This window comes from Leishmania mexicana, chromosome 10, assembly GCF_000234665.1.
Source record: "Leishmania mexicana MHOM/GT/2001/U1103 complete genome, chromosome 10".
NCBI classification, from domain to species: domain Eukaryota; phylum Euglenozoa; class Kinetoplastea; order Trypanosomatida; family Trypanosomatidae; genus Leishmania; species Leishmania mexicana.
In genome coordinates, this window is record NC_018314.1 from 189,781 (window position 1) to 201,475 (window position 11,695).

The 11,695-nt window shown below is 65.2% G+C and overlaps 1 protein-coding gene and 2 pseudogenes across 1 annotated transcript, besides 2 other annotated features; all 3 read left to right on the forward strand.

Moving 5' to 3' along the window:
- Nucleotides 1–1,176: 1,176 nt before the first annotated feature.
- Nucleotides 1,177–2,985, forward strand: LMXM_10_0470 (GP63, leishmanolysin; the record flags this gene model as incomplete). Its single annotated transcript, XM_003872837.1, has 1 exon — nt 1,177–2,985. One exon carries the CDS (start codon nt 1,177–1,179, stop codon nt 2,983–2,985), a length of 1,809 nt encoding a protein of 602 aa, XP_003872886.1.
- Nucleotides 2,986–4,368: 1,383 nt separating this feature from the next.
- On the forward strand, nt 4,369–7,053 carry LMXM_10_0483 (annotated as a pseudogene).
- Nucleotides 4,369–7,053: a sequence feature.
- Nucleotides 7,054–7,316: 263 nt separating this feature from the next.
- LMXM_10_0485 lies at nt 7,317–7,553 on the forward strand (annotated as a pseudogene).
- Nucleotides 7,317–7,553: a sequence feature.
- Nucleotides 7,554–11,695: the final 4,142 nt, after the last annotated feature.

Genomic DNA, 11,695 nt, shown 5'->3' on the forward strand with positions numbered 1-11,695 from the left:
GATCCCGCNCCACTCACNCCACACACACACGGACACACACACAGCGTCGTCTTCGGTGACGTCCCTTGTGTCGCCCCCCTCTGCTGTGCAGCACCCCTGCCTGTGACTCGTTGCTGCCTGTGCCCGACTCCTCTGCTCGTCGTTGTGGGGCCGACAGCAGTGTGGGAGCGACGCCGCACAGAGCGGCGACCGCAACCTGGAAGGAGGGTGTGCACGCGGGCCCCGATAGGCCCCCTTGTCTCTGCACCTGGCGTGCTGGCCTCGCTCAGTGTCCCGCGGCCAGCTCTGCTGCGGCAGCGCATCCCTGCCCAGCTCATGCGAACTGCACACCCATCGAGAGGCGGCGGTGGCAAAAGACGCGCGTGTGGCGCGATCACATCCGACGGCTCTGCAGACTCCTGTTTGGTGCGCACGTGCCGCCGCTGCTGCCGTTGCTGCGGCAGTGGTACCCGCTCGCTTTCCTGGGTACTTTGCATGCAGCGTGCCTGCCTCACTCTCAGCGAAGCGAAGCACGTCGCGAGGGGGCGGCGGGAACCCCAACCGAAACTGCACAGAAGACGCGCTGCTGTGAGCAGAGCGGCAGTGCCGCTGGTGGCAGTCTGAGCACCCGAGCAGCAGCTCATGCGGCGGCGGACGCGGAAGGCGCACACGCCGTGCACGGAGTCTACTCAAGCGTGCCCGGGGCAGCGCGGCCGCAGCGCGAATCCCCAGCACCCACCGCAGCCGCAGACATCGTGTGTCATGTTGGGCCCCACGCAAGCTGAAGCGGATGATTTGGCTGCACGTGGTTTCAACATCGTCGTGACGGGCGGCGCTGCGACGCCGCGAGGTGCACGAGTCCGAGGAGACCCTGCGTGCGGTGGCGGCTGTGGTGCCGGCGGACCTCCTCCTCGTCTCACCCGCTATGGGGACGGCGTCGCAAGCGCGTGGGCACCCGCTGCCGCTCTCCCCCCGCCACTACCAGCCCCGACGCGCTCTCCGCTCTCCCTCCCCCACCACCACCTCTCGCCCCCTCCCTTGCCCCCTTCCTGTCCCCTCCCTCCCCCAGATCCACCAGCGCATCCCATCCCGCTATACCCTCTCCCCCGCCCGCACGCACGCGCACACCGCCGTGCACAAGCCCTCGCCCTCGCCACCACACCCCACCGCCCGCAGCGCCCCCGCGCCCGCAGACCCATGCCCGTCGACAGCAGCAGCACGCACCGGCACCGCTGCGTCGCCGCGCGCCTGGTGCGCCTCGCGGCTGCCGGCGCCGCAGTCACCGTCGCTGTCGGCACCGCGGCCGCGTGGGCACACGCCGGTGCGCCCCAGCACCGCTGCATCCACGACGCGATGCAGGCCCGCGTGCGGCAGTCGGTGGCGGCTCAGCGCATGGCCCCCAGCGCGGTGTCCGCGGTGGGCCTGCCGCACGTGACTCTCGACGCCGCGGACACCGCTGCCGGCGCCGATCCCAGCACGGGCACCCCGCGCAACGTTGTGCGCGCCGCGAACTGGGGCGCGCTGCGCATCGCCGTCTCCGCCGAAGACCTCACCGACCCCGCCTACCACTGCGCTCGTGTCGGGCAGCGTATCAGCGCGCGCGACGGCCGTTTCGCCGTCTGCACCGCCGAGGACATCCTCACCGACGAGAAGCGCGACATCCTCGTCAAACACCTCGTCCCGCAGGCGCTGCAGCTGCACAGGGAGCGCCTGAAGGTGCGGCAGGTGCAGGGCAAGTGGAAGGTGACAGACATGGCGGCCGACGTGTGCAGCTACTTCAAGGTGCCGCCGGCGCACGTCACCGGAGGCGTGAGCAACACCGACTTCGTGTTGTACGTCGCCTCCGTGCCGAGCGAGGAGAGTGTGCTGGCGTGGGCCATGACCTGCCAGGTGTTCCCTGACGGCCACCCAGCTGTCGGCGTCATCAACATCCCCGCAGCGAACATTGCGTCGCGGTACGACCAGCTCGTCACGCGTGTCGTCGCGCACGAGATGGCGCACGCGCTGGGCTTCAGCGGCACATTCTTTGAGGCCGTCGGCATCGTGCAAGAGGTGCCGGGAATACGCGGCAAGACCTTTACAGTAGCTGTGATCAACAGCAGCACGGCGGTGGCGAAGGCGCGTGAGCAGTACGGCTGCAACAGCTTGGAGTATCTGGAGATGGAGGACCAGGGCGGTGCGGGCTCCGCCGGGTCGCATATCAAGATGCGCAACGCGCAGGACGAGCTCATGGCGCCTGCCGCATCTGCCGGGTACTACACCGCCCTGACCATGGCCGTCTTCCAGGACCTCGGCTTCTACCAGGCGGACTTCAGCAAGGCCGAGGCGATGCCGTGGGGCCGGAACGCCGGCTGCGCCTTCCTCAGCGAGAAGTGCATGGAGAACGGCGTCACGAAGTGGCCGGCGATGTTCTGCAATGAGAGTGCGGACGCCATACGGTGCCCCACCAGTCGCCTCAGCGTCGGAATGTGCGATGTTACCCCCTACCAAGCGCTTCCGCCGTACTTGCAGTACTTCACGGACCCGTTCCTGGCCGGCAGCTCCGCCTTCATGGACTACTGCCCTGTGGTGGTGCCGTACGATGATGGCAGCTGCGGGCAGAGTGCCTCTGAAGCCGACGCAGCCTTTAAGGCCTTCAACGTCTTCTCCGACGCGGCGCGCTGCATCGACGGCGCCTTCAGACCGAAGACGACTCACGGTGTAATCAAGTCGTACGCCGCCCTGTGCGCCAACGTGAAGTGCGACACGGCCGCGCGCACGTACAGCGTCCAGGTGCGCGGCAGCAGCGGCTACGCCAACTGCACGCCGGGCCTCAGGTTTGAGCTGAGCACCGTGAGCGACGCCTTCGAGAAGGGCGGCTACGTCACGTGCCCGCCGTACGTGGAGGTGTGCCAGGGCAACGCGCAGGCTATCAAGGACGGCGGCAACGCCGCGGCTGGTCGCCGTGGTCCGCGCGCCGCGGCGACGGCGCTGGTGGTGGCCGCGCTGCTCGCCGTGGCGCTCTAGGCAGTGGGTAGGACTGGTGCTGTCGGCGTGCCCGCTGCCCCCCTCCGTCTCGCTGGCGGAGCAGAGGCACGCCCCCCCCGTCCACCACACACACATACACACACCTCCCCTCCCCCTCCCGTTGTCTCTCGGAAGAGCTCCACGCTGTCCTTTGATCCTCTCGCCTGTTGTACTTCATGTTTCGCTGTGCTCCTGCGCCCGGCCGGTCCTCACCGGCCATCGCCTGCCCTCTCCCCCTCCCTCAGCCCCCGCCGCCCCACCCCGCTCCCCGCTGCGCACGGCGCGTGTGCGCTTGGAGAGGTGCGGCGGCGCGCGGGAGCTGAGGGAGGGGGAGGGGGTGTCTCGTGCGCGGGTGCGCATGCCTTCTCTCCTTTCCCTCTTCGCCTTCTTTTCCCTCTCTCGGACACCCGCGCACCCCCATCCCCTGGCGGCCATCTGCGGCATCCGCGTGCACGGGGTTGCGCGGGGTCTGTTATTGGGGCAGCTGTATACTGCGCTGCCCCCCCCATCTCCCCTCCCCCTCGCGGCCCCTCTGCGCTGTGTGTTGTCACCTCTCCGTCGGGGACCTTGTTCCTCTGGTCGTCGCGTGGTGGCTCGCGTTCTTCGCCGCTTTGTGTTCTTCACCGGGGCCTCCCCTCACCGCGCCCCCTCTCCCTCCCGTCTCTCTCTTGACCCTCTATACGCCTCTCCTCTACTCTCCTCTGCCCTCCCGCCCTTCGGCCTGACTTCCTCGTTGTGTTGTGTGCGGGCCGCACCGCGTTTTTATCTCCTGCGTGTGCCTGCGTGCGTGGCTGTGCAACGTTATATCCTTCACTGCGGCCTCAGAGACCCTGCCCTGTGCCGCCCCCGCCGCCACAGCACCACCATGGCAGCAAGCCCTCCCCGCGCCGTCGCGGGTGCTTGTAGGCTGTGGTGGGCGGCTGCGGTACGGGGGTGGCGCGGACGGCACGACAGCAGTTGGCACGCGGCACCCGCACCCCATCCCACTCTCCCCACCCTCCCAAGCCCTCCGCCTTCCTTCCTCTGTTCCTGCGACTCCGGCAAAACACCCGAAGTGCGTGAAGCGTGGCGCTGCAGCCCCGGAGGGGACGTGCGGCACCGATGGCAGCGAACGCCGGCGTCAGCTCCATCCCCGCCCACCCCCTGAACTCCTGTCCCCCGTGGCCTTCCCGCGCGGTGCGCTGGGCAACGCGCTCACCGCGGCCTATCCCACCTGTGCGCGCGCATCTGCGTTGCTGCCGAAGAGCATATCGGCGCTGTCCCCGTGCTGCGGGGCCGGCTTCTGCCCCTCCCTTCCCCGAGCTCGCCGAGGCAGCCCTGTCTGCCAGGCTGGCATTGCCTGAGGTGGCGCAAAGGTGTGGGATGGTGTGAGAGGCGGCCTTGCTCACGGCCCCTCCCCTAACGAGCATGCACAGACAACCATGTCACTGTCCGCCTCGCTGTGTCGCCGTCTCACCCCCTCACACGAACGCCACGCCCCCCTCCCCTTTCTCTTTCTCGCGCCCTCACTCACTCGTATTTCCTCGGCATCCGCCACGTCCCCCCTGCCCGCTGCTGTCCTGTCAGGGCGTCGATGTATGCGTGACGGAGCACACCGCTTCGGCCCTCGCTCGCTCGCCCTCTGTGTTGGTTGCGTTGAAGAGGGGGGCGACGGTGCAGTGCGCACACGCACACGCACGCAATCACGGCTCGAGCGGTGTCCCAGCCGCCATCCCGCTGCCGTCGTTGCCCGCGTCGCTGCCGATTCGCCTGTGCCCCGGTGCGGCGCTCACGCCATCGCGCCAGCCGCGACTCAGATCCCGCCCCACTCACCCCACACACACACGGACACACACACAGCGTCGTCTTCGGTGACGTCCCTTGTGTCGCCCCCCTCTGCTGTGCAGCACCCCTGCCTGTGACTCGTTGCTGCCTGTGCCCGACTCCTCTGCTCGTCGTTGTGGGGCCGACAGCAGTGTGGGAGCGACGCCGCACAGAGCGGCGACCGCAACCTGGAAGGAGGGTGTGCACGCGGGCCCCGATAGGCCCCCTTGTCTCTGCACCTGGCGTGCTGGCCTCGCTCAGTGTCCCGCGGCCAGCTCTGCTGCGGCAGCGCATCCCTGCCCAGCTCATGCGAACTGCACACCCATCGAGAGGCGGCGGTGGCAAAAGACGCGCGTGTGGCGCGATCACATCCGACGGCTCTGCAGACTCCTGTTTGGTGCGCACGTGCCGCCGCTGCTGCCGTTGCTGCGGCAGTGGTACCCGCTCGCTTTCCTGGGTACTTTGCATGCAGCGTGCCTGCCTCACTCTCAGCGAAGCGAAGCACGTCGCGAGGGGGCGGCGGGAACCCCAACCGAAACTGCACAGAAGACGCGCTGCTGTGAGCAGAGCGGCAGTGCCGCTGGTGGCAGTCTGAGCACCCGAGCAGCAGCTCATGCGGCGGCGGACGCGGAAGGCGCACACGCCGTGCACGGAGTCTACTCAAGCGTGCCCGGGGCAGCGCGGCCGCAGCGCGAATCCCCAGCACCCACCGCAGCCGCAGACATCGTCTGTCATGTTGGGCCCCACGCAAGCTGAAGCGGATGATTTGGCTGCACGTGGTTTCAACATCGTCGTGACGGGCGGCGCTGCGACGCCGCGAGGTGCACGAGTCCGAGGAGACCCTGCGTGCGGTGGCGGCTGTGGTGCCGGCGGACCTCCTCCTCGTCTCACCCGCTATGGGGACGGCGTCGCAAGCGCGTGGGCGCCCGCTGCCGCTCTCCTCTCTTCGCGATCTTTGTTATTGGTGGGACTTCGACGACCGACGGGACATTGTTACGGCCCCTTTACTTAATGTTTCGTCGGTTAGCGACGGAGCGGCGGGGAGCGGAGCTGTTGGCTATCGATTACCTGGATGCTTTGTTCTTGTCCTCTTGTTGTGCAAGCGTGAAAAAAGCGGCACTGTGAGAGCCGGCAGCCGTTGAGGGTGGAAAGCCCAAGTCAGATGCTGAGGAGGCGAGAAGTCGCGCTGTGGCACAGCGGGGCTCTTCGCTGCTGGAGTGCCCCGATAACTTTGCGGATTTAGGTGGTCTGCGCTTGCTGCTTCCAGGCAGCAGCTTGAAAGGGGTCTTGGTGTGCGCGCTGTCGTGCCGGAGAACACCCCCACTGACAGACTTCCGACGAAATGTTTTTTTTGTTTTCCGCATTCTCGATGAAGTGCGCCTGGGTGAGATGTCACCTGGCAGGATATCGTAGCTCGGCATCCCTCTGCGTGCACGCGTCGGACCACACCTGCGGTCATGCTGGTGCACATGCGAGTGTCGTAGCGGTGGAAGCAGCCGTAGCCACACAACAACAGTTGTCACGGTGTCGTCAAGTGTACGCCTGTGTGCTGCGAACAGCGAGGTTGACGTGCGCAATGCCCTCTTTTTCGCGCAGCTCCCATCCAAACAGCCGTCAGTGCGCGCCAACACCAGAAATGCCACCCCTTTCGCGTCTTTGACGAAGGCAGAGCCAACAGTTGGTGGTCAGGGTCCACAGGATGTGCATGCTGCTGGGTGGGCACCGTTCTACACGTATCGCGCCTACGACATGCAAACAGCAACGGCTATGAGCCGAACCCATTGGTCACACTCCGCAACCGTCGCCGTGCCCTCTCACGCTTCGGACGCTCTGAACGACATGCAGCTAGTACAGCTCCTGGCGTTGAAGGTTGGCACCCATGTGCGGCTGCAGGGCAACGTAGCGCCGCACCATCGTCTTATGAACGGGTCTGTCGGAGTTGTTACCGGTTTCCTGCACCCGCTGAAGCTTCTCGCCGTCGCTGACTACTTTGCCGAGGGCGCGCTCCGGCGCTGCAAGACACACAAAGCGCAAGGGCACGCTGCTGCGGAAGCGACGGCGGAGGAGGCATCCCCTGCAAGGCATTTGTCACTCGCCACCCCTGGCCAAGGCGGAGTTCCGCCACCACTGCCTTCGTGGGTTCAACAGCTGCTGCGCCGCGGCAGTTTTGGCAGCGGCTCTGACGTACTCGCCTGCATGAAAACCTTTCAGGCGATGGACGTTGAATCTCTCTCGTGGCGGGTGCGCACGCAACGACGAAGGTAGATTGGCAAACGTGAAGGCGCACCACCGCAGCGCATTCGCGACGACCGCGAGGCGATGAGCACTAGTTGTGCTGATGTGGGGCTGGGGAAGGTCATGTACTTGGATAAGATAGAAACTCACAGCTCCGCGCAACGCCTGCAGCGGCAGCAGCAGAAACCCAACTGCATCCCATACGGGGCGTTTTTTTCCTGTCTGCTCACTGCATACATTTGCGCTGCCTGGCTCATCGCCAGCAGCAGAGGCAGATAGAGCTCGCCGTCACCATGTGCGCCTTCAGACGAACCCCGGCAGACCAGCCCAGCGCAGCGCTGTTTGCACGGTATTACAGAGGCGGAACTCGCGCAAGAGCGGCTGCCTGTTGTGCGGTGGTGTTGCCTGCTGACGCCTATATCCACCGCTGCGGCCTCACAGCAGCAGCAGCGTCCATCTGTCTACGCCTTTGTCTCTCTCACTACGCAAAACTTGAGCGGGGCATCGGCGTTCACTGTGGGCAGAGCTAGCGATGATGTTGCCGGTAGGAGTGAGAAGGCACCTTGGGGTGCGGAGGGCGGTGTCACGGTGTCTTCCTCGAGTACCGCGTCCCGCACCCAGATACCCCTACGACACGCGTGGGCACTCACACTTCACAAATCGCAGGGCCTCACGTTGCACCCAGTGCAGGATGACATGGCCAACACACGCACACCTGGGCAGGCGTACGTTGCACTGAGTCGGGTGCCGTCGCTGGATCAGCTCACGATCGTTTACTTCAGTCCGATGGCGGTGAAGCGCTTCTACAAGACGTTGAAGCGTGATGAGTGCGACGACGCCAGCGGCAGAGACACCCGCAACGTGAGCACCCTCCATGCACGCCGACGCAACTCAGAAGCAGGCCCACGCGCTCACCCTTTCAATCCCGCATGTGTGTGTGTGTGTGTGTGTGTGTCTTGACTCTTTTTTCGCTGTGCGTGCGATGGAGGATGAGGCTTCTGCCTAGCATCGCTGCGCCCTCCCATCACCACCACCACTTGCCCTGCATCTGCAGATCCCGTACCAGCGGCCGTAGCCGCACCCGCGCGCGCTCCAGACTGCTATTCCATAGGTGGAGGCACCACCCGCAACCCCGCACAGGCATCTTCGTAGAGAGTGATGTGCCTAGGACGCTGAAGGTCCCCCACCAAAAACGCTACAGCGCACAATATCTCCCAGCACCTTCACCGGCCCTGCCCCGCTCACGGTCCACCTCACCCGCATCCAACGTCGTCGGGGATCTTGCAAAAGCCGCGCCGTGGGTGCATCACCACCGCTGCGGAGAGTCCCCCGAGCGTCTGCGGTGTTTCCCGGTTCTAGAAGAACAACACCGTCACGGAATGCCCGCCGGCAGCGCTGCAAACATTGCATTCACCGTCCCCCGACTGAGCGCTCCTCTGCGAGCCATTGGGGCTGCCGGAATGGGTCCGGCCCCGCCAAAGGAGGCACCCGACCCCGTCCCCACCGTCGGTGCCAATCGTTCAAAGTGCCCCTCTCTCTATCGTTTCTTGGTTATGCGCTGCCTCAGCTTCGCGCCCTCCCCCCCACTCCCCCACACACACACACCTGGCTGTCTCGCTGCGCCTTTCATATTTTTTTTCATTTTCTTACCGCTTCCCGCTGCTGCTGCTACCACGTGTGCTTGCTTTCTGTCATGGCTGCGCGTGATCACCGTTTACAGACTTCGCCCGCATGCCTGTATGCGCGCGGATGTGGCCACAAACGCTCGCACACGGCTGCTTCGGACTGGTGTAGCACGCGCGCTCGCTCTCTGGTCCGCTGCAGTCACGCGCGAGCGCGCAAGTGTGCTCATGCATTCCGAACCAAAGAAGAAACCCATAACAACAAGGCAAGAGAAAGCGCACCTGATGGCCACCGAGGCTATAGTGGGCCGCACACACACACACACACACGGTTGAGAAGACGCGACGCTCCCTCTCACTCCTTGCACCCCCTCAGTGGATGTTGGCCATGCGTGGCGTTGCGGGTATGTGTGAGGTGGAGCTGTATATGACTCGCCTGCGCACTACCGCAGCGTGCGTGCGTGCGTGTCAAGTGCATAACTTGCACCGCACCGACGGAGGGTGCCTTCCGTTCCACTTGTCCCCTCACACCCAGCCCCTCCCCTTTCTCCTCATTTGTGCCTTCTCTCCGTTATCGCCCATCCCAAGCACGCACGCAATCACCAACTTTCCTAGAAGGGTGACGGGTGTGCCTTGTACAGGGAATGCGGACGGCAAACTCCCGGGCTCCCCCCCACCTCCCCCTCTCCCCCTGCTCTCCGCCCGAAGTCGGCCGGTGAGTGTGCACCAGTCCCCGCGGATGCAGTTCGAATACGCACAAGTCCATCATTTTCCCACACTCCATGGATCGCTGACCCCGCTGCACACCTCTCTCACGACGTAGGCAGTGTGCCAGACTGGAGTATTCCGTATGCGGCTGTGGTCTCTTGATGGCGCCAGGGGTGGGCGGCGGGGGTGCGCTGAGTGGCGATGGGCTGATTTCGGAAAAGCAGCTGTGCATGGGCACTTGCATGCATGGCCAAGTCTCGCAGGGCCTCAGGTTTGTGCCGCTCCAGACGGATTACGCCGGCTGCCAACGGCACCTCATGAGCACCGAAGACCGGGAAAAAGGAGGACGTCCTGCTGCGCGTGCGGAGATTCTGACGGCGGATGGCTCAATCACCATGTTGCTGAGGGGAGGGGGTGCAGGTGTCGGGGGGAGGGGGGGAGTGCATCCATCGCCTTGAGATCCCGGTCCACAGCACCTGCCGGGAGACGAAGCGGATGCTGGCTTGGGACGAGTGGCGGCGGGTGTGGGAAAACGTGGGTTTTGCTACCTCTGAGGAGGCCGTACTGTGGACCGACACCCAGGGAGGAGGAACCGCGGGGGGCCTTCCGCCCCCACCCCCACCTCCGTGTTCGACCCGTGGCATGCGCGCAGGGCGCCGCTGCAGGGCAGACCCAGCGTATGCAGGCTCACTCTGGCAGGGCCATCGACGGCCGAGCCGACGGATGCACCGCAGGCAGCGGCGCAAGCGACCACGGTGCCCTCGGCGGTGAACGGCCCCCAGCCCCAATCCGTCGATGTCGTGCTCCCCGGTGCCATGGGGATGCCAGCGCCGCCCAGCGATCCCTGGCCCGGAGAGCCCACCTTTCCAAATCGTCAGAATCAGCGCGTACACGATGCAAGCCGTTGTTGTCGTCTTGACGATCTGCGAATGTCGCATCAACGGGGGCGGCATGACGTCACGAGAGAACCGCGACACTGCGCTGGCCTTGAAGAGGGCCTTCGACTGCCTCCTCACTCTAGCGCGGCTCTCACGCGTGCTCGCTCTCTGCAGCGCATGTTCCCGGGACGAGCGGATGATGGGCGCCGTCGCCCTGATGTGTTTAACCGCTAGCAGGAGCATGAGACGGGGGGGGGCACGGTAGGATGAGAGCACGGACTCGCAGCACAGCAGGGTACCGAGGTGCCCCTATCACGGGTACCCCCCCAGCGAGGATTGTGGGGATCCGCGTGCATGAAGCGGGCGACAAGGCAGGTCGCTATGACGGGCACGCGATGGAGGCACGGCGCCGTCGACCGTGTAGGTGTAGCAGAGCACCGACCAGTGGGCTGCGCATCTGTGGAGCCGTTCTTCTCTGCTGGAGCCGCGGCTCACCCTCGTGTGGATGGCACCTCTGCCATCGGTCCTTTCCGCAAGGGCTATCCCCACACACTCCTGCAGTCAACGCATGGCTTCATGACTGCATGTCTCCCCTTCCATACGTGGCCCACGACCCGTTACACACAATGCGGCGAAACGTCCGCCGACAAGCCGGAGCAGTGATATCCCGTGCAGTAAGTGCCAAAGGGGGGGGGGCACAACCGGTGACACAGAGAGGTGCGACAGGAAACTGGAAGGGCGGGTGGCTCTGCACTCTCGTCCGTAGACAAGCACCGGCATACGCGCGTGCCGATGCCCTTGTGCAAAAGACGCGTTCTACTCCTGCTAGGGTGGTCCCTTCGTCGTAGCTCCCTACCCCTCCCCCTTCCCTCCCCTCCCATCTCTCTCCCTCTCTCTCCCCCTCCCCCTCTCTCGACGGCAAAGGAAGTGTTTGTGTGCTGAAGGGTCAACTCTTCCCTTCCTCGCGCTTCACCCGCCCACCCACGCACCTCCTCCTCCTCCTCCCCCCTTGCACACTCAGCCCCGCCACCATCATTTGTTTCCCCCCCCCCTACCTTACGCCCGTTGCGTCACTCCCGCACGGCCTCCCCTGTGCCCCGGGCAACCAAAAAAAAAAGGAAAGAGGCGTGTCACGCACAGACAGAGACGCCCCCCCCCCTCTCTCAGCGATGCAGCGCTGATGGGCAGAGACGGCGTAGAAGAACGTTCTACATCGGCAAGCAAACACAGTCGCCGTGCCTCGCCGGAGCGTCGCGCCAACAGCAAAGGCGACCAGCTCACAGACCTCATTGATGGGGAAACTCCGTCGGCAGTGGCAGTCGACTCACCACGCAAGAGCAGCAGCAGCAGCAGCAGCGCTGAAACGATCAACATGGCTGGCAACGTCACTGGCGTGGCGGGGGTTTCTCCACAGCCTCTGTCGACGGAGACTCTCCTCGCGCCTCCCACACTTGGCGAAGCGAA